This window comes from Lepidochelys kempii, chromosome 5 (assembly GCF_965140285.1).
Source record: "Lepidochelys kempii isolate rLepKem1 chromosome 5, rLepKem1.hap1, whole genome shotgun sequence".
NCBI lineage: Eukaryota > Metazoa > Chordata > Testudines > Cheloniidae > Lepidochelys > Lepidochelys kempii.
The window spans coordinates 58044762-58072168 of NC_136384.1; the positions used below are offsets into that span (position 1 = coordinate 58044762).

Sequence of the window (27407 nt, forward strand, 5' to 3'; positions counted from 1 at the left end):
GTGTTACAAACATGTCAGAGTTATGAACAACCTCCATTGCTGAGGTATTCATAACTGAGGTTCTACTGTAAATCATTCAGGAGTGTCAGCATGTTAAACTCTATTGGGAGGATGGGCAGGGATGAGGGGTGTGATTATGCTGAAAGGTGTTCATTGGTGCCATCAACCAGGTGTTTGATCTATAGAAAATTGAAGAGGTGCTTCAAGTCCTGGCTCTGCTAAACATACCAGGGGCACCATGTGTCCCCCATTTTTCCCCTTTTGGTTTTCTGATTTTTCCCAAAATCCATAGGGTTCTGCCTAGATCCTAGAATGTTGCCTGAAATTTTGGAATCAACAGCAAAACACTGGCCTCTTACTAATTGTATCACCTTACAGTCAGAAGGAATAGAACTGATCATTCAGAATGCCTGAGCAAGTGAGCACAGGTCTTTTTTGGTAAGATAGCTGAAACTTTTTCCTCATCTATTGCTGAAAAAGCACTGCACTATGCTGAGGCACTGGAGAACACTTCAATCTACCTAAAATTGGTATCTATACAGAACAAAAAATGAACCAGTTTCCAGAGGCTAAGAATTCCAAAGATTAAACAAGCTTAAAATTCCAGTGGCTATTTTAGCAGGCACTTTGTAGGAAAAAATTTGTGCCTCCTTAAGAGCACTTTAGTTCCTTTTAAACAAAAACAGAAAAAAAAAAAAAAAAGACTTCAGAATTACTCACATTTTCTGATACGGTTTACCATCACACAGAAAACCAGGGTATGTGGGTGATGCAAAACTAGTAGAATTCATCTATGTAACTGTGAAGAATGCTTGCTCATTTAATAAGTCATGACACACAATGGAGGTGCAACTATAAATACCCAACAAAAGAATCCACTGTTACTTTTGAAAAATAAAGCATATTTAAGACTAACAATTTAAGTTACAGTACAATTCAGTTTTGGATTCAACAAAAAAAAAAACAACAACAAGACTTTCAAATACCAATAATAAAAGAACATTTTATTAAAAATGGAAGTTTGTTAAAACTTTATATATCAAAACTAAGGCCACAGCTACTGTTAAAGTAAACTTCAAAAGATTTTTAGAATATGATTTAATTTAGAAATCTCATACAAAGCTATTTTACAAATGAATACTCAAACATTTTAGAAACTTAACACTGCTTACTCTAAAAATTAATGTTACAAATTACTGAAGTATCAGTACATAAAACATGTTTATTTTGGTCCTTTGAGGAAAATAATTTTTTTGCATGGGTCCAGCTACAGAAATAAACAGAACCATAAGATGGCAATTAAAATGTTAACAGCCAATAATCCTCCCTTTTTGTTGTTGAGTTCATTTTCTTGTAACTTTAAACATCTCCGGTCATAATAGCAATGAACTCCTCCTGGTTGACTGTGGTAAGAGAGACAGAAGGTAATTAGACAAACACAGTAGAGGTCTATAATAATGACAGGAGAATATTTTATGTACATGTTGAACATTTTATTTTAAAGCTTCCCCTTTTGTATTCTTAGACACTGATCCAATGCACATTGAAGTTAATAAACGCAGGTCTGGATTTTTTGCTTCCAATTTATAACAAGCTAAGACTCTTCATTAAACAAAATGTATTCACAACACTGTTTTCACAATTTTTAAAAACATAAGCCAAAAGTTCAGTATTTAGGCATTACTAAAGAAGTCACTGAAGCCAGAAGCTCAGTGCACACCAATATTATCTTGCCATAGCAATAGTTCTATTTACCTATTATAAAAAGTAATTTTAAAAGAAACTATTAAAGAGAGACTGTAAAAGTCCAGTTTGGAATATTGTGCACAGTTCTGATCACTCTTATACAGAAACAGAGAAGTTATAAGGAAATGTTAAATGTATTCAACATTTCATCACCGGAAAAAATCTTTCATTGTGGGTGTGTTAGTGTCTCTCCATGGTTATGGCTGAATTTCAGTTTGCATTTAAAACAGGGATTCAACTGCTTTGTTAGCGTATTTTTCATATATATCTTCCCCAAAATTATAGTACTTACAATGAATTTACAAGTAAATTTGTTAATTAGTTTGAGTTAAAATTAAACTGGAGCCTTAAGAAATTTAGCTTCTGTTACAGTGTTTCCTTTGCCCCGAATCATTTTAATAATGGAACAACAACAACAACAAGTGACGGGTTGCCCCCCTTAGGACATCACCTGATGTGCTGAGATACTGCTGAGCCTGCCTGCTATGCCAGCCTGAGCACCCTTTTTACCTGTCTTGCTGAGCCAAGCTATTAAGCCTCCTCCAGCACACACACAGGCAGGGCCACACACAATTGCAGTACGAAACAGACACTGAGATCAGTTCTGGGAAGGCTCAGCTTAAGGGACTTGCCCTAGCACTGAGGTATCCACCTCCCTTGGAGTGCAGATGCAAAGTTATATTATGAAATCTGCCTCTAGCTGCCTCAGTTCCAGGGCTCTCTGATGTGCAGTTCTTTGCTCATCAATTTCCATCTCTTATGCATTTTTTTTTGCTTTCTTCTACTTCCAATCCGTAGAGCGCCAACATTTGGTAACTTCACTTTAGTCATTTTGCTGCTTTTCTGCCTCTACTTCCCTTCCTGAAAATAACAAACCAGTAACCACTTTGTCTGTTCTCTAGTCACCCCACTTAAAATCACCACCAGTATTTCAGGGCAATAAGCTGTGCACACTATCCTGCCTACTAAGCACCACCTGATGTGCTGAGATACCACTGAGCCTGCCTGTTATGCTAGCCTGGGCACCCTTTTTACCTGTCTTGCTAAGCCAAGCTATTAAGCCTCCTCCAACACACACAGAGGCAGGGCCACACCCAACTGCAGAATGAAACAGACATGAATATCAGTTCTGGGAAGGATCAGCTGAAGGGATTTGACCCCAGCACTCAGGTGTCCACCTTCCTTGGAGTTCAGACCCAAAGGTATATTATGAAATCTGCCTCCTCCCTTAAATGTGGAGGAAGGTATGCACAGCCTCTTACCACCAACCACCCCCACGCCCATTGTGAATTGTACAAATGGGTTTATATTATAGACAAGAAATAATTTCATTAACTATAAAAAGTTAATTTTAAGTGAATATAAAAGAACGAAGCAGATTACTGAGCAAATAATACAAAAGCTAAGTTCAATATACTTAAGAAGCAGGTTAAAAACACAATTTCTTACCCTAAATATTATTTTAGGCAAGTTACAAAGTTTTTGTGATTTAGAGTTCCAGTTATATTTCTTTTCAGACTGGACTCCTGTCTCAGTCTGGACTCCCCTCCCTCCCCTGCAATCTCCTTGCCTTCCCTTCAGGTGTCTTTAGCAGTCTTTCTTCTTGGGCAGACAGGACACGGAGAGGAGGAGTCCTGTTTGCCTCCCTCTCCACCCTTAAATAAGACATAAGGTGGGAATCCTTTGTTTCCCAAACTTGACTCCCCTTCCCTTTCAGTGGAAAGTTACAAGAAGTGCCAGATAACATTTAGTATCAGGTGACAAGACCACCTGACCTAGTAGTGTCACAGTTACATCCGGGATTCCTCCCAGGAGGGAGAGAGTTTAGTATCTTCATGGTCTTGTTGTTCCTTCCTGATGGCCCATCAAATCTGATGGCCCGTCATCTGGTGGGTGTCTTCCCAATACACCCCCAGTTGTAATTGTTATAGTCCATATTCCTAATTTTAGATACAGAAATGATACATGCATACAAATTGGATAATCACATTTAGTAAATAATAACCTTTCAATGATATCTTACAAGACCCATCTTGCATAAAGTATATCTGTTATGCCATATCCACATTAGAAGCATACTTTCATAAAGAACATGGAGTGAAACGTCAAAACAACCATGTTTCAAACTTTCCATATGGTTAAAATTAATTGAAATCTTATACACAAGCTAAATTTGAAGAAATTAGGCTGTAACAAAGTGAAGTTATTACTGATTGTTGTATCCAATCATTATGGTTCTATAGGCTACATCAGTTCTCAAACTTCATTGCACCGTGACCCCCTCTGACAACAAAAATTACTACACGACCCCAGGAGTGGGGGACCGAAGACTGAGCCGCATTGCCCTGGGTAGGTAGGGAGGGAGGGGCCAAAGCTGAAGTCCAAGGGCTTCTGCCCTGGGCAGGGGGCATGTAACCTTAGCCCTGGGCGGTGGGGCTTGGGCTTGAGACTTGCTGGGGCCCAGGGCCAATACCAACCGTGGAGACCCCATTAAAATGGGGTCGTGACCCACAGTTTGAGAATCCCTGTGCTACATAAAGGTTCAGGCCTAGAGCTGAAGTAATTCTTGAAGAGCCATTTTGACATCAGAGGTAACTCCACCAATCACTATACTTCCACTGAAGCTAATCTGCACACAAATTGTTAAAGGCTGATATTACATATATTCAAATCTAATAAATATTGCATGGAAGCATTCTTTCTGGGTTTCTTGCTTAGTTTTTATGCAAAACTTGTTCTATTTGGAAGTTTTCAAAACCAAGAAAATTCCAAGACCAAAAAGGAAAAAACAATTTAAGTTAAGAGTTCATGTCATTACCTTAAGAGTGAAAGTTACAGAGATGTTGTACTTAATATCCCCAACTAAGCACTGCAAACTCCAGAGTTAAATTTACATGTAAATGAAAGCCAAACGTGTTAAGCAGTGGATATTCATATAGTTAAAGCACCCAAAAGATCTTCGTTCTAACCTGTCATGACAAGATAAAGGGAAAAATATCAATAAGTCTTTAACAATCACTTTAATATAATCTGTGAGCAAAACATTGAAATGTCTTACTCATAATCACATGCTACAGGACAGAGTTAAGGTTGAATGGATGACCTAACTGTGCATTTCCACAGATCAAAGTGTTTGGATTTCTTTTAAACCCTGTTATTCCCTCCCACCCTTAACTTACTGATATTTACTCTCCACATTAAATCCATTTTAATGTAGTTTTGTCTTAGAATGTAGTAGTAAATGATGACTGAACAGAGACTGGTCAAAATTATAACTAGGATTAAGGTTACAAAAAAATTTATATGCTGATTAAGTGTTCAAGTACTAAAGGATAATCCCACCAATTAGAAACTAGGAATAAATAGGCAACACAGACCAGAACATTTAATATTAAAAGATAAAGACATATGGAATACATTACTGGAGTAGATGTATACAATATATAGGGTATAAATGAGTACAAGATAAAGTTTGTTGGTTTCTAGAAAAGGTGGAGGCTGAAGGACATAGTGAAAAGCAAAAAGACAGGTTTAAGAAACCAAAAGAGAGGATGCATGCCAATCCACTTGGTCTCGATAACATCAACATATAGTCAGTTACAGTTCAATACTTGATGTATATCATGTAAAAATCAGCTGCTGTGTAATGCATGCAAGCACAGAAGCTTATTTTCCAAGCTATGTAGTAATGTATTAAATTTTTAGTAGTAAAACATGGATACATGTTTTTAAAATATGGATATGCTTCACTTTTACTAGTAGACATATGATAAACAAGTATCAATGTGCATCATGGCACACAGTATTTTGTCCTGCTGAAATTACAAACTGACTAAGAAATTTATAAGTTACATTTTTAATATTGGGGGGAGGGGAGAGAGAGAAGGGAGATGCTGCCACAAATTAAAGTAAGTAAACTGCACGAAAAAATTACTTAGAAACTGTATTAATGCCTTTTTCACTTCTCTAGGTAAGCATTGGGATAAGAGAGACATATCGTACCTGCATACATGTTATTGCTTTACATTGGGGTGGACAAACTTTTTGGCCTGAGGGCCACAATGGGGAATAGAAATTGTATGGTGGGCCATGAACGCTCACAAAATTGGGGTTGGGGTGCACGAGGAGTTTGGGGTGTACAAGGATGCTCTGGGTTGGGACCGAAGGGTTCGGCGGACAGGAGGGGGATCAGGGCTGTGGAAAGGGGTGCAGGCTCTGGGGTGGGGTTGGGGATGAGAGGTTGGGGGTGCCGGAGGGTGCTCCGGGCTGGGAGCGAGGGGTTTGGAGAGCAGGAGGGGAATCAGGGCTGGGGCAGGCGGTTGGGGTGTGTGGAGAGGCTCAGGGAATGCAGGCTCCAAGTGGTGCTTACCTCAAGCGGCTCCTGGAAGCAATGGCATGTCCCTTACCCAGCTCCTAGGCAGAGGCGCACCCAGGCAGCTCTGAACACTGCCCATTCTGCAGGCACCCCCCTGCAGCTCCCACTGGAGTGTGTAGGAGCCGGAGCGGGGGCATGCTGCGGATTCCGGGAGCCGCGTGGTGTGGCCCCCGACCCAGTGCTCCGGCCGGCGTGGGGCAGCCCCCAACCCAGAGCCCTGGCCGCACCATGTGGCTCGGTCCCGCTCCGGCACACAGCGTCCTAGCTGGAGGAGGGCCGAGCCGTGTGGTGCGGCCCCCGACCCAGTGCCCCAGCTGGAGCGGGGCCAAACCGCATGGTGCGGCTCGCGGGCCAGATTTGGCTTGTGGGCTGTAGTTTGCACACCCCTTCTTTACATAGTTAGTTTTCGGATCCACAGTGGCTTTTTACCAAGTCACATGGAATGTACATTCAGGGATCAGAATTTGACTTTAATCGATCAATTTTGTTCTCAGAAAAAGACATTGGGTGTAGCCCTACACACCTAGCAAGTTACCAAAGTGGCCTGCAAATTCTGCCCACATTCCTAATATATAACAGAATAATCTGCATGTACTTCAGATGTCTAGCATAAACATTAAGAATTAGAAGATGAAAGGTGGTAATGTCAGAGACAGTAGTATTACTTATTTGTTTTCTGTCAGACCATATTGGTTCCAATCAGGATTAGACCCCACTGTGCTAAGCATTGTACAAAAACATAGGGACAGCATCAGTAACTATGTTCAGAAAGCTTTATTCACCATCTGTCATAGAAATTTAATTGCATCTTCCATCCACTATTGTGAAGGAGAAAGTCTACTTGTATGCCTTTAATAGTGCCCATCATTTGGAACCAGGTTGAAGGAGCTACAGGCAAGTATACACTACAAAATTAAGTTAACTTAAGTTACAACAATGTACAGCCACCTCAGTAATTAAATCACATTTGCGTGTCCACACTATGCTCCTTTTGTCAGTGGTGCATGTCCTCACTACCAGCGCCTGCATCGACGCAGAGAGCTGTGCACCATAGCTAGCTATCCCATTGTAAAACTTGCTATCTCCGAACACAGGGTGTTTTGGTAAGGGTGAGCAATGTCTCAGAGGTAAATGAGTTGCACAGGGGTAATGGGGAACATGGTTTCAATGTCTCATGATGCCCTTTTCTCCATCCCATAATTTTATCTGCATCCCATAATGTTCCATGCCTCTTTTCAAAAAGTCCCACAAACCCGCACATCCACTCTGTGTGAAAAGCATGGATCCTGCACAGCTCTGCACTATTGTGATGAGAGTAGTGAGCACAGGGCACCTGATCCTGCAGTAGTTGCAGAGCCAGAGGACCTGCAGGGACCATGATGATTCTTTAGAGGTTAGCTTGCTATGGGACATAAAAAGAAACAATTCAAGGTTGTTGTTGGCATTCACAGAGCAGCTGCAGATGGTGGGATGCCAGTTCTGGGCCTGAGATACAAGCACTGATTGGTGAGATTGCAGTGTTCTGCAGGTATAGGATGATGCACAAGGCCACATTCCTACATTTGTGTGCAGAGCTTGCCCCACCTCTCCAGCAAAGTGACACCAAAATAAGAGCTGCACTGACAGTGGAGAAGTGAGTGGCAATCACTGCATGGAAACTTGCAATGCCAGATTCCTGAATGATCAGTAGCAATCAATTTGGAGTTGGGAACTCCACAGTAGGGATTGCTGTGATGCAAGCATGCAGGGCCATTAACTGCGTCCTACTGTGAAGGACTGTGACTCTGAGCAATGTGCAGGACATAATGGATGGTTCTGCAGCAATGGGGTTCCAGAACTGCAGTGGGGCAATAGATGGCATGCATATCCCTATTTTGTGGCAATGTGGTCTGGTGCCAGAGTACATCAACATAAAGGGCTACTTTTCCATGGTACTGCAAGCGGTGGTAGATCACTGGTGACGTTTTACTGACATCCGTGTGGGATGGTCAGGGAAGGCACATGACACTTGCATCTTTAAGAATACGGGCCTGTTCAGAAAGCTGCAAGCAGGGACTTTTCTTTCCAGACCAGAGGATTACCATGCTGATCCTTAGAAACCCAGTCTACCCCTTTCTCCCGTGGCCCATGAAGCCATAAACCGACCACCTCGACAGTAGCAAGGAGCACTTCAATTACAGGCTCAGCTGAATGTGCCTTTGGCCATTTGAAAGGCTACTGGCACAGTCTACTCACGAGATTAGACCTCAGTGAAAAAAATATCCCAATGGTTATAGCTGCCTGCTGTGTGCTTCAAAATATCTGTGAAGCAAAGAAGGAAAAGTTTCCAGTGGGGTGAAGGTAGAAAGGCTGTCAGCTATAAGAAGAGCTCAACAGGGAGCTATATCACTCAGGGAGGCTTTGAAAGACCATTTCAATAGTGGGCCACAGTAATGCGTGTTGCTGTAGCGTGATCTGCCATTGTTTTCTGTACCCCAATATGAACCTTGTAATGAGTGCTGTGTGTGTGTAGTAATATCCTTGTCCACTCTGTCCGCCAAGGCGATCCTTCAAGACCTGTGCCGAGTATCTGAAACACCAGAGGTTTGCAGGCACTTTTGGAACATGCCATCCTACGTCCTCTTCCTTCTCCTTATCCGGCTGAGTTACTCTGCTGGCATGCATGGAGAGACTCTCAAGGCCACATTTCCAGCAGCAACGTGCAGAGGTTCTATTGTGAATATATTCACAAAATAAATGGAAACTTCATATAATGAACTCACTACCTTCAATCCACACAAGTTGCAAGCACTACATTCTCACTGCTTCTGGGGATTCACAAAGCACGGCAGGAGTCCCAGCCCTGGTGACTACAGACTGGGGATGGGATGCGTGTGGAGTTTGGACAATAAGGGGGAGGTAGCTCACAGCCATGCAAATAGGGCAGTTGAACAGAATACAGGCACCATTTTCCACAGGCAGTGTTGATTTCAGCAGAGATCTCTCACTCTGGAGGGTAACAGAGGCTGAAAGGGAACAGTTCTTGCACACTTCCAGCCACAGACTGGGGCCATATGTTGTTACCGTGTGTGTTGCAACAGTGCCTGCTGAAGTAACTGCTGAGTGGCATGGGAGAGTGTCCTACCGTGGCAGAAGAAATAAGGCAGCCCTCCCCAGAAACCTGCAGCAGAGGATTGCAGACGACTTTCAGGAAAGTTTCCTCTAGATCTCTATGGAAGATTCACGGGACATCCCGGTGCACATAAACTGTTCTGCAGGGCTCCCTCTGCCTAACTGTACATGGGAATGAGAAGCCAATAGCAACTCTACCTCTATTGGATATTTAACTCTCTTCTAGCATGATTTAAAAAAGTAAATGGATATATCACTGCAATATCAAAGCAAACTGCATACTTATCAGTGGTTCCTTCCCCTGCATCAGGCTTGCCTATGCTGGACTGCAGGGACTCGCTCGACTGCTTTAGAGTAAAAAAACAAAAACAAAACAAAACAAAAAAAACCAGATCCTGGCTCGCTGAACCACTGGATCCCCAGATCCTGGCTCGCTGAACCACTGGATCCCCAGATCCTGGCTCGCTGAACCACTGGATCCCCAGATCCTGGCTCGCTGAACCACTGGATCCCCAGATCCTGGCTCGCTGAACCACTGGATCCCCAGATCGCTTGTCTCCCATATTCCTCCTCCTCACTGTTCACTCCAGGGACCTGTAACTCCAGCTCCTCCAAAGTATCCATGGGGCTCTTGGAGATGGTTGTGGGGTCTGGGGATTGCAGCTCTTTGTAAAAGCGGCATGTCTGCAGCTCTGCACCAAAGTGACTGTTAAGACTCCTTTGCCTTCTGGTATGCCTGCCGCAGCTTCTTGTGTTTCACACTGCACTGCTGCGAGCCCCTCTTGTAGCCCTAGCCCCCACAATCCCTGAGCAATCTGTTTGTAGATATCAATGTTTCTACAGCTGGATCAGAGCTGTGCCTGCACAGCCTCTTCTCCCCACAGATCCAGGAGATCCACCACTCCTGTGTATTCCAGGCAGGATCATGTCTCCAGCATGGTCAGCTAGGCAGTCGCTAAGTGAGCTCTCCACCCCGAGCAAACAGGAAATGGTATTTCAAAAATTCACAGGACTTTAGAGGGGACAGGTGTACACCTGTATACCTGGCCACCAGGCAGCAGAGTTCAAAATGACGACCAGAGTGGTCACCATAGAGCATTGTGGCACATCTCCTGGATGCCACTAAAGTCAACATAAATAACACAGTATCTACACTGACACTGTGTCGACCCAACTACGTCGACCAAAGTGTTATGCCTCTTGCGGTGGTGGAGTTAGGTTGGCATAGCGGGTGAGTTACACTGGCAGGAGCAACATTTTAGTGTAGGCGCTTATTAAGTTAGGTCAACGTAAGCTGTCTTGCACTGACCCAACTCTGTAGAGTAGATCAGGCCTTCATCTTCATTAAAACAGATTCAAACAGAAAAGGGGCTTATTTAGCTGATTTCTGCTTAGCTTTCTCTCTAATTTTTCAGTACATACAGATATACAATACGCCCACTTGCACGCCAGTCCCTATAACTTAATCAAGCTATTCCTCTTACAGGAAGCAAGAAAGATCCATTGTTATTTTTAATTTTAAATAATTGTAGTTGGTGCTCTGATATTATGGCAATGGAAGTCATAAATAGAGCAGAGAAATATAGGCTTTAGGCTACTATTGCGACATAACGCTTGCTACGTAAGCCACCTGAAATTAGTAGCACAGAACTAGAACATAAAAATGCCAATACATTGATATGTCCCAAAGGAGACAAGATGTCAGAGTACCTAGAACAGGTGTTTGCTTGGGTAAGACAATATTCCTTTATACTGCAAAAACCCTGTTTTTCTATTACTTGATTTTGGATTTTCCGCATCTTTACTAAAAATTAGGTTCTATCTAGCATTAATTGTGACTTTGCAATGAATACTGATAAGACTATGTTTTGAACATAAACATGGAAAATATAGCCATTTAATACTATATTTAGAGAATGAGTTTCTTTTAATTTACTAACTAAATCTCTTTGAATGTGTCAAAAGCACTTCGCACTGAGTCACCATAGCAAATGTTAAGTTTGTTTTTTAAACATTTTGTGTTATCCAACCCTAAAAGGTTCTATAAAGAAATTAAGACACATTTTCCCCTACATGTTCACAAAACTCCAAAAGAACTCACGTGATTGAGTTAAACCTTTTCTGAAACAATCATCAGGCTGAGGCTGCCAATCAAGGAGGTCTAGTCTCCCTTCACAGCCCAGCAACGTTTATCCTGAATTTGACCAAAAGGTCACTGCAGAATAATGTAAAGTTCTCCCACATGGGAAGTACACTGCCTCTTCAGGAGCTCTCAACATCTGAAAGCCCAGGTCAAAGACCAACTGAGTCTCAAATTGTGCTACTAGTGTACTGCTGTTCTAGTGCATTTTTATTATTTTGTAAATACGATACCCAGAATATATCTACAGAATCCTTCAGACAACAAGAATTAGCCCATACTGGTACAGCATTATATTTTTTGTGCCATATGCTTACCCCTCAAGCTACAACTCTGCCAACATAGGACATAAGCCACTGAAATGTGTGAAAAGTTACTGAAAAAACATGACCTGTGTTTTGCCGTATGTCACCACGTAATAGCTAGATTACAATTTTAAGTGCATAATCTGTTTTTCAAGAGGTGTTCACACAGTGGGACTCAAATAAGCCAGTTTTCCAGTACTTCACTCTTGACCCCCAGCAGAGTCCCAGCCTGGCACCCTCTGGCCTAGACAGGTTGTACATCAGTCATGATTTTTGGTGGCAGACCCTTAGATCAGGGTTGGGGAACTGCATCCAACCCATTACTTAATTTCATCTGGCCTACGGCAAGTCTCCATGCCATGGGCTGGAAGCCCCGAGCCTTGGTGCCCCCATATGGGGCTGGAGCCATGAGCGCTGGCTCGCCCTGCTGTGGTGGGAGCTAGGGTTGCCAGGCCGTTAAAAGTGTGGTTGGCTTTGCGCAGCTTCCCAGAAGTGGCCAGCATGCCCAGCCCCTAGGTGCAGGGGTGATCAGGAAAGCTCTGCATGCTGTTCCAGCCCCCGACTCCACAGCTCACATTGGCCGGGGGAGGGGGAGAGAAGAGGGAGGCAGTGCAACGCTCAGAGCCGCCTGGCCACGTCTCCACCAAGGGGGCCAGACGTGGCGGCTGCTTCCAGGAGCAGTGCAGAGCCAGGGAACCCGCCTTAGCACCCCAAACTCCCTGCCCCAGGTTGGAACCCCCTCCTGCACCCAAATACCCTCCCAGACTCTGCACCCCAAACCCTGTGCCCCAGGTTGGAACTCCCTGCCAGAGCCCACACGCCCTCACGCACCCCAACACCCTACCCCAGCCCAGAGCCCCCTCCTGTACCTTAAACCCCTCATCCCACCCCAGAGCCCACACCCCTAGCCGGAACCCACACCAGCCCTTAGCCCACTCCTGCACTCCAAACCCCTTGGCCCCAGCCTGAACCTCAAGTGCTTCATCCCCGGCCCCACCCCACACCTCCAGCGGAGCCTGCACCCCCTCTGATACCCCAACCCCCTGCCCTATCCTGCACCCTGAACCCCTCATTTCTGGCCCCACCCTGGAGCCTGCATCCCCAGGTGGAGCCCTCACTCCTTCCCGCACTCCAACCCCCTGCCCTAGCCCAGTGAAAATGAGTGAGGGTGGGGGAGAGCGAGCAACTGAGGGAGGGAGTGGGGCTGGAGTAAGTGCGGGGCGGGGCCTCAGAGAAGGGACCTAACCTAACCTCATGGAAGGGGCAGGGCAGTGGACGGGGTAAGGATGTTCGGTTTTGTGCAATTAGAAAGTTGGCAACCCTAGGGGAAGCCCCAGACCTCCGCGCCACTCCGCGGGGCTGGAGCCGCAAGTGCTGGCTTGCCCCACTGCAGGGGGAAGCCCTGAGCCTCTGCACTCCACTTTCACCCCCTGGGGGCTGTGTGTGGCCCACGATTGATTTTTTTCTCTAAGTCAATGGCCCCTGATAGAAAAAAGGTTCCCCACCCCTGCAGTAGATCATCAAATAGCTAGGACTTAGCCTTCTTTTCAGTCTTACCAGCTTCTACCTCATTGCCCGATATCAAAGTGTGTCTGTGCAGCTCAGTCACTAGGGTAGCGGTTCTCAAACTGTGGGTTGAGACCCCAAAGGGGGGGTCGCAACCCCATTTTAATGGTGTCACCACAGCTGGCTTAGACTTGCTGGGGCCCAGGGCCAAAGCCCAAGCCCAAGGGCTTCAGCCCTGAGCAATGGGGCTAAAGTTACACACCCCTTTCCTGGGGCTGAAGCGGATGCAGAGGCAAACGTATGGAGAATTTTCTCCTTTACTTCTCTGCTGGAGCTTATGCTCAGCACATTACTATTAAACGTGTTTGTGCACTAGAAGCCACTGAGAGGCTACAGGAGACTGAATGCTGCTTGAAGCAGTATTAAGTTGTGATTTAGTGTAGTTAGAAGTCGTGGGTTTCATATGCTGTTCCACTCATGGTCCCAAAATACCACAGAAACCTGATCTCATGAAGCTCCAGCACAGAAGCTGTTAGAGAGGAGAGAATGATGCCCTGGAGCTGCACTTCAACTGCCATTTCTGCTCTCCAAGGACAGAACCAGTAGATTTGGGTAGCCTCTGCTAATGGACGGGAAAGGGGACAAACTAGCACTTGCCGTAAGTGGACCTTTGTTCTAGCACAAAACAATACCTTTTTTTTTTTTTTTTTTTTTTTTTTTTGAGAGTTGCAGTAAAGAAGACAAAGATTTTGTTATACAGCCCAGATGTTTGGAGCTAAACAGAACAATGATTCATAAAGATTAATTCTTAAAAAATAAAAATTTAAGTGCAAGAAACAGCATCAGTTTGCTTTAGAGAACTGGAAGAAACATAAAACCTTAGAGATAAACAATGTCATAGATAAATATTATGCTGTCAATCTCCCACATACATTCCTGTACTTGAATATCTAATGAGAAGAATGTATGGTTCTGTGGATAATAGGAAATGGAGACTTTCACTGCTTGGTCATTGTTTTGAATTCAGAAAGGTCAGCAGTGACCCAAAGTAGTTGCAACTCAGTAATCTTTGTGAAATAAATTGGTGGTCTCTATTCAATTCCTACTTACAAGGTGTCCACATAACAAAAGTTACCATCACAACTGACACCCTTGTTGGCAATGTCAGCAAAGAGGTCAAGGACTTAATATGCTTGCAGACTGAACTACTCTCTCAACCTTAGAAATCCTCTTTTCAAAAGAACATTGAGGTCAACTGTGAAGATGCAGGGGGAGGGAGGGGGAGAGGAAGAAAGAAGGAGGCTTGCACTTACAGCTGTGTGTGCTGTACCTATTCTGAGGATAATTTGAGGATTTCAGCCTACAGCCCTATTAACGTAGCAATTTTTGAATACCAAATTCACTTAAACTTGAAGGACCTCAAAGGATTTTTTTTTATTAGTCACCCTGTTTAAAGATGAAGATATTCCCAAAAGAAAGTATCTGATTAGAATACCAAGCATTCTAACTGATGATGAAAACTACCTACCATCATCATCATCACTTGTTTCCTAGCAGTGGTAGCCATGTGATATGTTCACATATGGCCTGTTTAGGCCTGAGATAGTTAACTAACAGTCCTTCACTAACTCCTTAGTTGCTAATAGATATAGCAATTAATACTATGAATGGTCTCTTCAGGGACATCCTTTGTGGTTTTCCTTTGGGATTTATCAATTTCACCATATTCAATAATTCAATTAAGTATTTCTTGATTTGTGTGGAAATGACTGCAGTGTAGTTCAATTCTAGAAATGGCATAATGAAGTGCCATGTTTGACTCAATTACTTTCAGCTTCAACTGTACCTTAACTAGACTCTAATATACCTTAGTTGTATTGGAGTTACCAGTAATCATATCCAAACAAGAAAGAACCCAAATTAACTTTCAGGTCCCAAGATGTGTTTGCCGAGTTAGAAATGATTAAATAAATAATACTAATCAATCTCTTATTTTGTCAATTGAGCAAATTTGTTCTGAAAGTCATTAAAAGGCAAACAAAGAATTTAACACTGACCATTTTACAGTCACTTCTCAGACCAGAACCACATTTTAAGTTAAGATTGGGACAAAAACAACAAGACAAATTAAAACAAGGCAAGATGAGTTTTGTTTTCTTCAGTTCAATACTTACTTTCTCCATCTCCATCTTTATCAAATTCTTCAATCATAGCCCGTAGTTCTTCATCAGACATGTTTTCACCTAGTTCTCTAGCAACACGGCGCAGGTTTCTCAAGCTTATTTTACCTGAGTCATCATCATCAAATAATTTGAATGCTTTGAGTATCTCTTCTTGTGGATCTCGGTCCAATATCCAGTCTGTCACTAATATAGGGAAAATAAGATGCCATTTATTTCAAATATGGCAATTTCACAGTGTCCCAGCTCTACTTTCTAAGTTCAGTTAGTCCTTTTTTCCTAAGCTTCTGGTTTCTAAAGTTATTTCACCTGTTCAGATTCCTCTTAGCTTTCAATCAGGCACTTTTAATTGACTATTAAAGTCTTAAACATTGGTATTTCTAGTTAGTTATAACAGGAACTGTGCAACAGCACAAAAACTAAGTTAAGATCTGTTGAATACCCCAGACTCATCTTTGTTTCATGTCTTCCATTCAGTTTTAGCATCAACACTAAATTTTAGGATTGGGCCAGAAAGGAAGGCAGTCTTCAAACACCATCTCCTGTGAAGACAAGATGTCTGATTTGGATGTTAAATGTTTGCTGTATTACAATCAAAGGCACCAGTTGGGGCACTGCATGGCTAGTGCAGCATTATTTCAAAGCAAAAAAAAAAAAAAAAAAAAAAAAAGGATCAGTTTGGAAGAGGAAACTTAGCCAATAGTTTCAGAGGACAGCTAAGCCAAGTCTCTTCAGCATTGTGCACTTCAGATTTGACAACAACTGACATGGTACATTCTTAGAAAGGATGCTTCAGGGAACCACTCTGAATATGCCTCTCTTTCTACTTTTTCTAGCAAAAGTGGCTAATCATTGTCACTTCCCAATACCTACATTTTCAGGACATATTTTATAGACTAGAGCAGGGCTTTTCAAACGTCACTGCACCGTGACCCCCTTCCGACAATAAAAATTACTACATGACCCCAGAAGCGGGGACTGATGCTGGAGCCGCCCAAGCCCCACTGCCCCAGGTGGTGCTGGTGGGGCAAATCCCGAGCCCCACTGCTCCAGGTGGGGTGGCCTGTGACTGGAGCCCCACGGCCAAGGGCTTCAGCCCTGTGCCCCAGCATGTCTAAGTCAGCCTTGCTGAACCCATGAGAATGGGGTTGGGACCCACTTTGGGGTCCCGACCCACAGTTTGAGAACTTCTGGACTAGAGGAAGCCCCTGACCTAGAAGTATCAACAGTTCAGGAAAAATCCAGATATTAAGAAGATGCTCAGACACCAACACGAGGAGCATGGTATAAATACCTAGCTTAGATAGACAAGAATGATCCACAGTGATTTTCTTATTTATATGCTTATAAATATTCAGGGAGTGAAGAAGAGTTGTAAACTCAGGAAGACAATATAAATAGAAATATAAAAGTTGAAGGTGGAGAGTCATTGGACATATACTTTTTAATAGCATTTTACACTTTCACTCCTGCATTTTTCTAGTTCAGTTCAATTCAATATGCTTATGCCTCATTTATTTGTTTATCTTATTTCCTTCTATTTCCCTTGTATATCTGTTTGTGGCATGTCCAACTACAAGAGAGATTGAAAAGCAGTTTACCTCATTTGTGCTTTGATACGTAGACCTTTCCCACAGCACCAGTCTGTAGGAGGCTAAGTGTACACAGCCATAGTCTCTTTCAAACTGGTGCTCTGGGAAAAGCTCTACTATATAGGATGTATAGATGTGACTCTGTTGCTTCTAAATTTTGTGGAATCCTCTTGATACTGAGAGAGAAGCAGTTGGGCACTAAAAAGCATGGGTATTTAAAAGAGAGGTATGATACAAACTGCAACAAGAATAAAACAGTGAGGGTAATTAACCATTTGAACAAGTTACCACAGGTTAGGGCACTTCCATCACTGGAAATTTTTAAATGAAGATTTGATGTTTTTCTAAAAGATATGCTCTAGTTCAAACAGGAATAAAGTCAGGGAAGTCCTGTGTTATATACAAGGTCAGACCAGATGATCACAATGGTCCCTTATGGCTTTGTAATCTACGAAAAAAGCCCCAACCTCCCAGGGCATTGAAGAGGCTTTTACTATATAAAGCAAGACACTAATACAGGAAGGCTTAATCAATCTTGATTATTCTTTTTATCACATCCATTTGTCAGTCCTATAGCAGAGGAAAGCAAGACAAAATAATCTGTTGCATCAAAATATTTTGCTAGTAATTGCTTCACCCATTTCTGGAACCAAGAGAGAAAATATCTTCATGCTCTTTGTACCTGCTAAGTCTTGTATTACAGGACTTGCTATTTATAACTTTCAACAAGCCATTATAAAAATACTTCCCCGCTGCTAGGGCTTACAGAACCATTTAGAACTTGCTATTGTTTGTAGGTGGAATGAACTGTCTGGTTTTGTGAACTTGACAGGAAAAAGTTAGATCTAAGCTCACAAATTTATTGTGGCTCTGCTGCAAAATTTGAGATTATTGATTTAGCTTTAAAATAATTATGTATGTATAGAGGCATTACATTATTTGAATCATCTTAGTTGTCCTTTGACCATACCAAATTTAGATTTACTTATCCAAAGAGCACTCCAAAAAGCTAATTGAAACATATCCTAAAAGACGGAAGATTCAAAATACATGTAAATTTCAAAGAGGGTTCTTGACTTTATAAACCAAAACAAAATATATAATAGTTTATTAATTTTGTTTTTATGTGGTTCATTCCTATGTTTAAGCTAATAAACAACTTGTGGTATAGTAGTGAAGATTATTAAAGTGTATTTCTTCCCTTCTGATTTAGATCAAAGAAAACAAAATGTGGCTCAAGTAATTTTACTGTACTGTATATTCCTGTATCTCACATTCCTCCAGTCATTCCAGTTCGTTCAGCTGGATGAAGTATCCCATACCAGTAAAGGAGAAAGAGCCAAGTCATTTTCACCAGAGCTGAAACTGACTCAAAGTTTGGAGAGGAGTTCAGACAAGAGTATCACCTTCCTACTTTGTATGTGTTTCTGTCCAGCTGAGCTGCCTCATGGCCACTCAAAGCAGGAATAGGGACAGAAGAATAGAAATTGGTTGAACATAAGGGATAAGAGGGGAAAAACAGAAAGCATATACATAAGAAAAGAGAAATTCCATCTCACCAGAAGCAGCACCTGTCAATCAGACAAAAAGTACTTCCTCCAGAAAAATCACTTCTCATAGGTAGATACAGTATAAAGAGTAGGGAGGCCTGAATCAATTTAGCTAAGTTAAGAAAAATGCAAAAAGCCCCAAAACCATAGCAGAGAGAGGAGGGAGGGAGAGAGAAAGTATGCACCCGCACAATAAAGTGTTTTTTTAACATTTCCTTTTGGTAGATGGGGGAACCTAGGGTCAAAGTCTATTAAACTGAACATCTTCTGTTAAGATCTCTTTCCACCCGTCTCGAATCAACTGCAATGATAGCACTGAACACAAGAGTTACAAACTGACTGGTCAACTACACACCTCATTTGGAACTAAAAGTATGCAATCAAGCAGCAGCAGACAAAAAAAACCCCACAACCTTTCAATATGTACTTAAAATCATATACATACCAACTTCATTAAAATCTTCAAAGGTGATTTTGCCTGTTGCATCTCTATCATAATCTTTAAGTATTTTTAGCACATCAGCTTTTTTTACATCAAAACCCAAGGCTCTCATTGCCACCTTTTGGAATAAAACAGAAGTACAACAATATACCACCTTCAAAATATAAATCAGATAGCTTCTCTTTTTACCTAAGTTAGTACCTTATTATCCAAGATAAAATGTTGGTAACTGGAGAAAGGAACACTTTAATACATACAATCATGAATAAACCATCTTTGGTTACAAAGAGTTGTCTCAAAAGTAGAACAGCATTTATAAAAAGGCCACAAAGTGAAGTCAAGACATGTAAAATTTCATGCTTTCCAAGATTTTATAAGATGTGCCAAATACTTCTAGTGGGCAAGCAGATTTTTTCCTTAATTTACAAAAAACAACTCTTAATCCTTTTAAGAGGGAAATGTTACATAAAGCTATAAATTTTACAGAAGAACTGTGTTCTTTATTTCAACTGTGAACATTTGTAGTTACCCTTCTACAGCTAAATTAAGAACCTTGGCATTCACTCTAAATCACACTTGTCAAATCCATTCCCACTATATACATCCAAATTCCACTGCAGATAAGGTTATACAGGAAAGGGAGTTACTCTGTCTTATATGCCTCTATTCTCCAACTGTCTCATCCTCAGAACCACAGTGTAGGAGTCACATACTTAATCATACAGCTACTGAACCTTTTATACAATAATAATGACAGATGGGGATGCAACTATACTGGCCAAAGGTATAAAAACGTCCTCCCCGCCCCCCTCCCCCAAAAGTCCCCAGTTCTCCTCCACCTTCAGAAGACCTAAAGTAGCTGAGTTTTGAAACAAATGGTTGGAGGGAGTTAGCATGGCTCTACAGAGGTAAGACATTTATAGAACAGGAGTCACAAAATAAATAACCCTCTTTTCTTCCTTCTAGCATTGCCTTCACAAAGCCACTGTATGAGGCTAGCTATTTCCTCCCAGAGAAGCCTTACTAGTTACATAATGAGAGAAGCACTGCCCTCCAGAAAACATGATGCAGTATCAAGAGAATACTGATTCATACAGATGTGCACCAAGCTCCATGTATCAGCCCTATATATCTCCAGCAAGGGGGACTGGCTGGGAGGCTGCAACTCCAAGCCTCTCCTGGTTGAAGTGATGACCATCAGGATGGAGGCCTGCAGCAAAACGGGGAATAGAGAGAGATTCCAAAGACCCTTACATAAGTTTGAAACACCAAATTTGAGTCCCATGGGTCAACAGGTTCCCTGTTAAGAGGTACCAGTTAGTAAATCCTAGTTCCCTAGTCCACAGTTTAATAAATTTAATTTTCATCTTTTATGTAAAAAAGTTCCTCAAAATCAATGGATTTCCACAACACAGCCAAAGCTCTCAATGTATTGTGTGATTATGGAAATCAGGGTGCTTTTCAATAGCCTCTCCCACTTCCTGTTCTACTCAAACTGGAGAGCCCAGATCTGCAACTGTACTGCAACAGTCCCTGCTGAGGGGGAAATCTCAACTCTGCCACCCTTAGTGCTTCAGTTGTCAGTGAAAAGGTTGGAGCTCAGACCCCTGGTACCCAGAATGCAGATGTTACTATACCACTCATACGGGTGGGTTTTGTGCATGAATATTTGGGACTCCAATTCAAAACCCTGCCACTTTTGAAATATAACCACTCCTTCACCAATGCAGGAGTTCTTGGATGCTGAACACTCCTGAAAATAAGGCCAATTTATTTACGTGTCTAAATGTGGGCTGAGCTCTTTTAGAAATATAGCCGATCAAAAGTTAAGTGAAAAAACAAAAGTTACCTTTAATTCATGATAATCTATTGCTTTATCTTTGTCTGTGTCAAACAACTCAAAAGCATCTTTAATTTCTTGCTTCTGTTCTTCAGTCAATTCTCTTCTTTTCTTCCTTTTGGTTTTGTCTACTGCAAGATCATTCCTACAAGTTAAAAGAAAATAAGCTCATAATAATAATGATAATAGGATTTATCATCTTCAAAGCACTTTACAAATGTAAACAATACAACAACATATCTGGGAGGTAGGTAGATATTCTACCCATTTTGCACAAGAAGAAAAATGAGGAAGAAAGGTTCAGGTGACTTGCCCAAATCCAAAGAGGGACTCCGTGGCACAGCCAGGATTATTTATTTATACAGAGTTGTAATATAGTATATAAGACATACCTCTAGGCACGCTAACTTTAATTAAATACACACAGTATCAAAATCCACATATCTAATGATTTGCCTATACAGTTCCATATAAAACTTTTCCCACCAACACAATAATAATCATAATCACTCCACATCTGACCACCCCAAATCCCTCATTTCAACTCCTCCCCAAATGCCCAAGAGAAATAAACCAGGAAGGTTTCACTAAGTGTCTGGAGTACTGATAAATCTGGCAAACCAAGTGGGACAGTGAACTCCAGATCGGAATACCCCTCGTGGAAAATGCCCTGTCAGTAGCCCCTCCCATTTAAACCAGGAGTGCCTCACGTGATCATAAATGTGTTTTCACACAGCTGGAGGGGCAGTTTCTCAGGTAACAAGATCTCAAACCAATTCTTTTATTTATTTAGATTTATAAAAGATACCTACTCTACACTCTGGGTGCCCTTACAGCTATTAAAATTACAATATCATTAGTAAACAAAGTGCCATAAAACTTCACTTGTACAATGCTCCACAACAGCAAATAATGCTCCACAGAAATGCATAAATTTAGCAATTTACAGGTTAAAACTTTAAAATCCTAAAGTCTGCTGGAAAGGCAACAAGCAGATAGTGAAAATGGAGCATGTTTCATAAGCGCAAGCTGAAAAACTATATGCAGATCAAACCCATTCTGCATTAGCTTCAGCTTTGTAATGGTTTCAATAGCTAGTAGAGTGTATTACAGTAGTATAGTCTTGTGGTGACAAAAGCAGCCAACGTGGAAAAAAAAAAAAAAAAAAAAAAAAAAAACTACGAGCCACAGTTACTTCCTAAATATCTGGGAGAAGGCCAGGAACTAAGATGCCTGAACTACAAATACATTACCAAAGGCAGCCCATTCGCTCAAATAAGGATGCAGACCAAAAAACCCCACAAAAAACGCTCTTTAAACTCTTCAGGTTGTAACCCCCAACTTTCCAATGTTACTTCAAACTTTCCTGTTTTCAGCCAGTTAGGTCTTGTTAAAGCTTCACCTCAAGAAGAAAATGGGTTATTTGTTCCACTATACTGGCATAAGGAAAGGGCATAAGGATACACAGAGGTGGATCTCATCAGCATAGCCCATCGCTACTCACCAATCCTTGTAGTCTCAAAGCCACGTGAAAAAAGGGATGACATTCTTATGTGCCCCTACAATACAAGCAATTTCTCAAAACTATCAGCTGAGATGTCTCACAAGAAAAGACTGGAGCCTATCCAGAGAGACTCCATCCCCACTCCCTCCAGCTAGGGTTCACAAACTGGTCAATATCTCATGGTCAATGGCATCAAAAGCAGCTGACAGCGTCTATATGATACAGTACCACTCGGACACCTCAAAACAGAAAGCCCAAATGGCGTTAAGCAATAGCTGAAAACAAGACAATGCACCTAACTGCTGCACCTAAAAGCTGCTAACAGAGTACTAAGGGACCTCAAGTAAAGTTGCTGAAGGATCATAACACTTTTAAGGTACCTTATGTAAAATCAAAGCATAGAGGCAGCATTTGGTCTAGGTGATAGGGCAGTGGCCTGACTATCAGAAAACCCAGATTCAAATCCTGCCTCTAACAAATCACTCTACCTTTGTGTGCATTTTTTCCTCCCACCTTTTGTCTGTCATTTCCCTCCAAAGCAGGGATGAGTGCTCTCTCTCTATGTACACGGTTGAACAGTGCCCAGCACAACGGGACCCCTATCTTAGCTGGAGCATCTAAGATCCCACTGCACTATAAATAATAATGCCAAAAAGATATCTTTAGACACAGTGCTGAGGACATCCTAGGAAAAAAAAAAATCAAGGCGGCCAAAGTCTCAAAGTAAATTAAGGTAGCTTCTAAGCATGACCAAAAACTCCAAAAACTTGCAAAAAAAAAAAAGCACCCCTTTTTCTGAACATACAAACACTCCTACAAACATCAGGAGACAGCCACTATATGATGAAAATCACAGAAAAGAAAAAACAGAAATAAAAGGATTCCTGAAACACACAAATGAACTGAAGTGGAGAGATGGAGTGGCAACTGAAATGATGCAGCCCATGAGGAAAGCTTATTTGCTAACTGTGGTCAAAAATGAAGTGATTGGAACATTTTGATGGGCTGCAAATGTAGGCTCAAAGAGCATACAACCTCTGGCCACTAGAGCTATCCTTAATGGCCAAAAACCTTCAAGCCCTGCTTATGCTAGAAAATTGTTCCTAAATATTTTCCACTGTTGCTACCTTCTGTTCAGTTCCCTAAGAGGTAGCAATGATGGGAGCACAAGTTTAGACAGCAGTGCAGACAGCTATCAGCGCTTTGCCTACATGACTTCTCCCCAAATCACTACCACATACAGAGCCGAGATGATGGTGCCAGTAACAATGGTTGGAAATTTTAGGAAATATATTTTATTGTAAACAAGGCCTTGCACTAGCAAGCTGAGGTCCAGGGGTGAGAATGCTAGTAGTTAGTATCTATAAATTCAAATTTCTAATAGAGTACTCTTTAGATAAACAACATGTACAAAAGATTTATTTAAAAAAAAAAACTTTAAAACTCACACATTAAGGCTTTTTCTGCTCCCCTGCACATTTTTAAAGAAAATATTTGCAAATATTGTGCAAGTACATCTCTCTTTCTCTTGGCATGTGAGACAAGATGAAGTTCTTGAGAAATATGAATACAATACATTGTATGGCATGCATGTAGGGAGTGAGAGCTGCGTGGATGTTGTGAACATGACAGTGGCTGGTGGCTATTGCTGAAGCATCAGTAGCATGGAACGAGAAGCATGTGCACACAAGATGTGCATAAAGGGTCAGATGGTGCATGTGCAAGGAGTGGTTGTTGTATGCTGGGGATGTGTGTGCTAGAGTAGTAAGGCTATTTGGATGATAAAGGATTATGGGAGTGTGTAGATAGATCCCTAGTGATTATCGTATAGTGCATTCACAAGAATATTTGTTAAAGGGAAGAGGTGTTGATTCAGGATAAGGGGTGCAGGTGTTTAGATATAGAGGATTGTTTGCTAAGGGGAACTGAGTGCAGTTCGAAGATATTGATGAATGACCCCAGGGAAATTTGCTTGGAGAGTATCTGTTTAGAGTGGGAATGTCAGGTTGTGCACGGGGATGTTTGCTTTGGCAGTCTTCAAGCTATAAGATATTGTTATTCTCTGTATATACACAAACTCACTGGGGTGTTATTGGAGACATGGATGTGCATTGAAGGTGTTTGTTCAGGATAAAGGTGTTAGCTTGCAGTAAGAGTGCTGGATTGCAGATGAGAGTATTCACTCAGGTTGTTGCTGCATGTGAGGTGTTTCTTTGCAGGGGGAGTTGGCTGTGAGGACTGGCTGGTGTTGGGATGCATGCGTGTGCATGCACTGGTGGTTGCTCAAGGAGGGCTACCGACATGATGCTAGAGCAGTGGTTCTCAAACTTTTGTACTACTGCCCCTTTCACATAGCAAGCCTCTGAGTGTGACCCCCCCCACGTTTAAAAATTAAGAACACTTATTAATATTTTTAACACCATTATAAATGCTGGATGCAAAGTGGGGTTTGGGTGGAGGCTGACAGCTCGTGACTCCCCATGTAATAACCTCACGGCCCCCTAAGGGGTCCTGACCCCCAGTTTGAGAACCCTTGTGCTAGAGGACTGTTACTGAATGAGTAGGTGGACAGTTGTCTGTGATGGGTGTTTACTGGGTATTTGTTTACTGCATACTCTTACATAAATTGCTTCTCTTCATCCCCTGGAAAAAGGGCAGAAAATTCTGATGGATGACAGAGTACCCTATCAGAAATTGCTTGCCTTCATCTTTCCTCACCCCATTTACTTCGTCAGTAACACCAGCCTAGACAACTCTTTGCTTCTCACACAAACATCTCCATGCTTTCTTCCATGGTGACCTTATACTCTCACCGAAACGCTAGACCTCTTCTATTATAATTATATATATATTACATGTATTGCAGTAATATCTAGGAGCCCATTACGCACCAGAATCCCATTGGGTTTGTGCTGTTGTATAATGCCAAGAAGTCCCTAACTCAAAGCATTTATACTTGGGACTCAGTCATCAGCAACCAGCCAGTGGCGTAGCTGTACCAGTGCAAACAAAGTGTATAAAAGAAAAACTAAGGCTTGCACCAGCTGAACCCACCTTGCACTCGTTATCACTAGCTGGTGAAGAGTTTATGTAGGGGACCACTCCAGCCATTGAAATTATGTGTATTCTAGCCTCTGTAATTTATGAAAGGGCTAAAACAACCCTTAGTTAGCTACAGAATGGGGACTTGGAAAAGTAGTTTAGATCCACCCTTCATAGATTCTACTCTTAGACCAAAAGGGACCACTGTGATCATTTAGTCTGACATCTTGTATTATCACAAGCCATAGAACTTTCACAAAGTAATTCTTAGATCCACACTTGATTTAAAGTTTGTCAGTGATGAAATATCCACCATGAATCTTGAGAAATTGTTCCAACTTCACCCACTTCTTCAGCTGTAGGGATGAAGTTCACATTTTAAAAAAATCTTAAATTAATTAGATACCTTTTAAGCTCTTTGGAGACAGTACTGTGTCTACCCAAGTGTTTGTTTAATGCTTAGCACAATGGAAATTTGATCCTGAAAAGGGCCTTAGTACAATACTGAAATGCAAATAATAAATTACTAGAGCCACCTTCCCCTCCCATTCTGGAGGTGCACCAAGTACATACTCAGTATATCTGACAAAAAGAAAAGGAGTACTTGTGGCATCTTAGAGACGAACCAATTTATTTGAGCATAAGCTTTCGATGAAGTGAGCTGTAGCTCACGAAAGCTTATGCACAGATAAGTTGGTTAGTCTCTAAGTTGCGACAAGTACTCCTTTTCTTTTTGCGGGTACAGACTAACACAGCTGCTACTCTGAAACTTGTCAGTATATCTGAAGATTGATGCACCTGGTTTTCAATGTATTAGTTTATACAGACAGAAAGCAGGATTTGGCCAGATATGTGCTTTACAAAGCTCTGGTCACATGTATACCATTATTTACTGTACTGATAGTATGCAGCAGGAAAGATGATACCTTAACACTAGATTCTGAAATCTTATTTATTTTTGATGCTCTAGCTGCTCTCACAAGCAAAACAAACTTATTGAAAGCTATTGCAAAGTTATGATTATTTAAAACTAAAGGTCTGTTTTAACAATGACATTTCTGAAATAAAACTGATCCAAAAAAACCCCTGAACTTTATGGGTCTCGCACATACACATGGCAACAGCCCTTACTAAAGAACAGTCAGTACAGATTAACCAAAGCGTTAAAGCCCCATCTGTCCAAGGGGTCCGCACTGAGCCTGTGGAAGGATCACCCAGAGCGGCTAAATACTTTAGCTAATCCTAATGACTATTGCTCGGTGAGGGCTCCCGTCACATGTAGACCGCGGGGACGGACACAGTCAGCGTGCAGGAGGGCTGTAGGTCACCGAGGGGCTGCTGCGATGCTCTGTGCCAGACGCTCCCCAGGGCCTCGCGCCTCCGCTCGGCATCCAGCAGGACACCGGGCCTTTTTGCTTCCTCGAAACGGGCAGGAGTCGTGCTAAGGGGAAGGGCCCTGACACAAGGGTAGGTTGCGGCAGGCAGCTACTGGCGGCAAAGCGAAGAGCTGGGATACATGGGCCCCAAGCTGCCTCCAAAGCCCCAGCGCTGGGCGGGGGCCCCGAGCCGCCCCAGCCACTGAGCAACGCCGGAGCTTCCTCCCCGCCCCCACCCTCTCTGCCCCGGCCCCAAGCCCGGGCCCGCCCTCTGGGGTAGTAGCCCTTGAAGGGAGCGGCCTCGGCAAGCACGCTCGGTCCCCGCGGGGTCACAGCCTAGGTTCAGACCCCGGCGCCTCGCTCCATCCATACCGACCTCAAGGCCAAACTCATGGTCGCGTCCCCAACCCCCGGACGGACCGGGCTGAGCCGCACTGGACTTCCCCTGCTGTCCCCGGCGCCGCCGCCGCCGCCGCCGCTCCAGCTTCCCCTTGGAAACGCGATACAATCCAGGCACCAATCGCCAGGCTTCTCGCTACCGCTAATTTAAGTGGTTGAGCAACAACTTCCTCCCATCCACCTCCCTGAATTACTCTCTTATTGGTTGAAATGCTTGCCAACCACAGGGGAGTCCCCGCCTTCTACGTAGTTTGGTTGACGTGTGCGGCCGCCGATTTTACCCAGAATACCTCATGGCT

The 27407-nt window shown here is 42.5% G+C and overlaps 1 protein-coding gene across 2 annotated transcripts; it reads right to left on the bottom strand.

Moving 5' to 3' along the window:
- Nucleotides 1-1053: 1053 nt before the first annotated feature.
- CETN3 (centrin 3) lies at nucleotides 1054-27255 on the bottom strand. 2 transcript variants are annotated; one of them, XR_012158952.2, is made up of 6 exons: nucleotides 27086-27255; nucleotides 20797-20932; nucleotides 18951-19065; nucleotides 15358-15549; nucleotides 4565-4715; nucleotides 1054-1403 (listed from the first exon to the last, which is right to left on the bottom strand). XR_012158952.2 is itself a non-coding variant. In XM_073344455.2 (5 exons), exons 1-5 carry the CDS (start codon nucleotides 27100-27102, stop codon nucleotides 1360-1362), a joined length of 504 nt encoding a protein of 167 aa, XP_073200556.1. In that variant the 5' UTR covers nucleotides 27103-27253; the 3' UTR covers nucleotides 1054-1359. The 2 variants fall into 2 exon arrangements, 1 of the variants encoding a protein (XP_073200556.1); XM_073344455.2 differs by lacking the exon at nucleotides 4565-4715 and having other exon boundaries at nucleotides 27086-27253.
- Nucleotides 27256-27407: the final 152 nt, after the last annotated feature.

What these genes read in the sequence shown, in the direction of transcription:
- CETN3 (XM_073344455.2), bottom strand. An exon ending in TAGATTATCATGAATTAAAG is followed by an intron (nt 19,066 to 20,796) that starts GTAACTTTTGTT and finishes TTATTCCAAAAG; the next exon opens with GTGGCAATGAGAGCCTTGGG. An exon ending in TAAAGATGGAGATGGAGAAA is followed by an intron (nt 1,404 to 15,357) that starts GTAAGTATTGAA and finishes CTCTTACCACAG; the next exon opens with TCAACCAGGAGGAGTTCATT.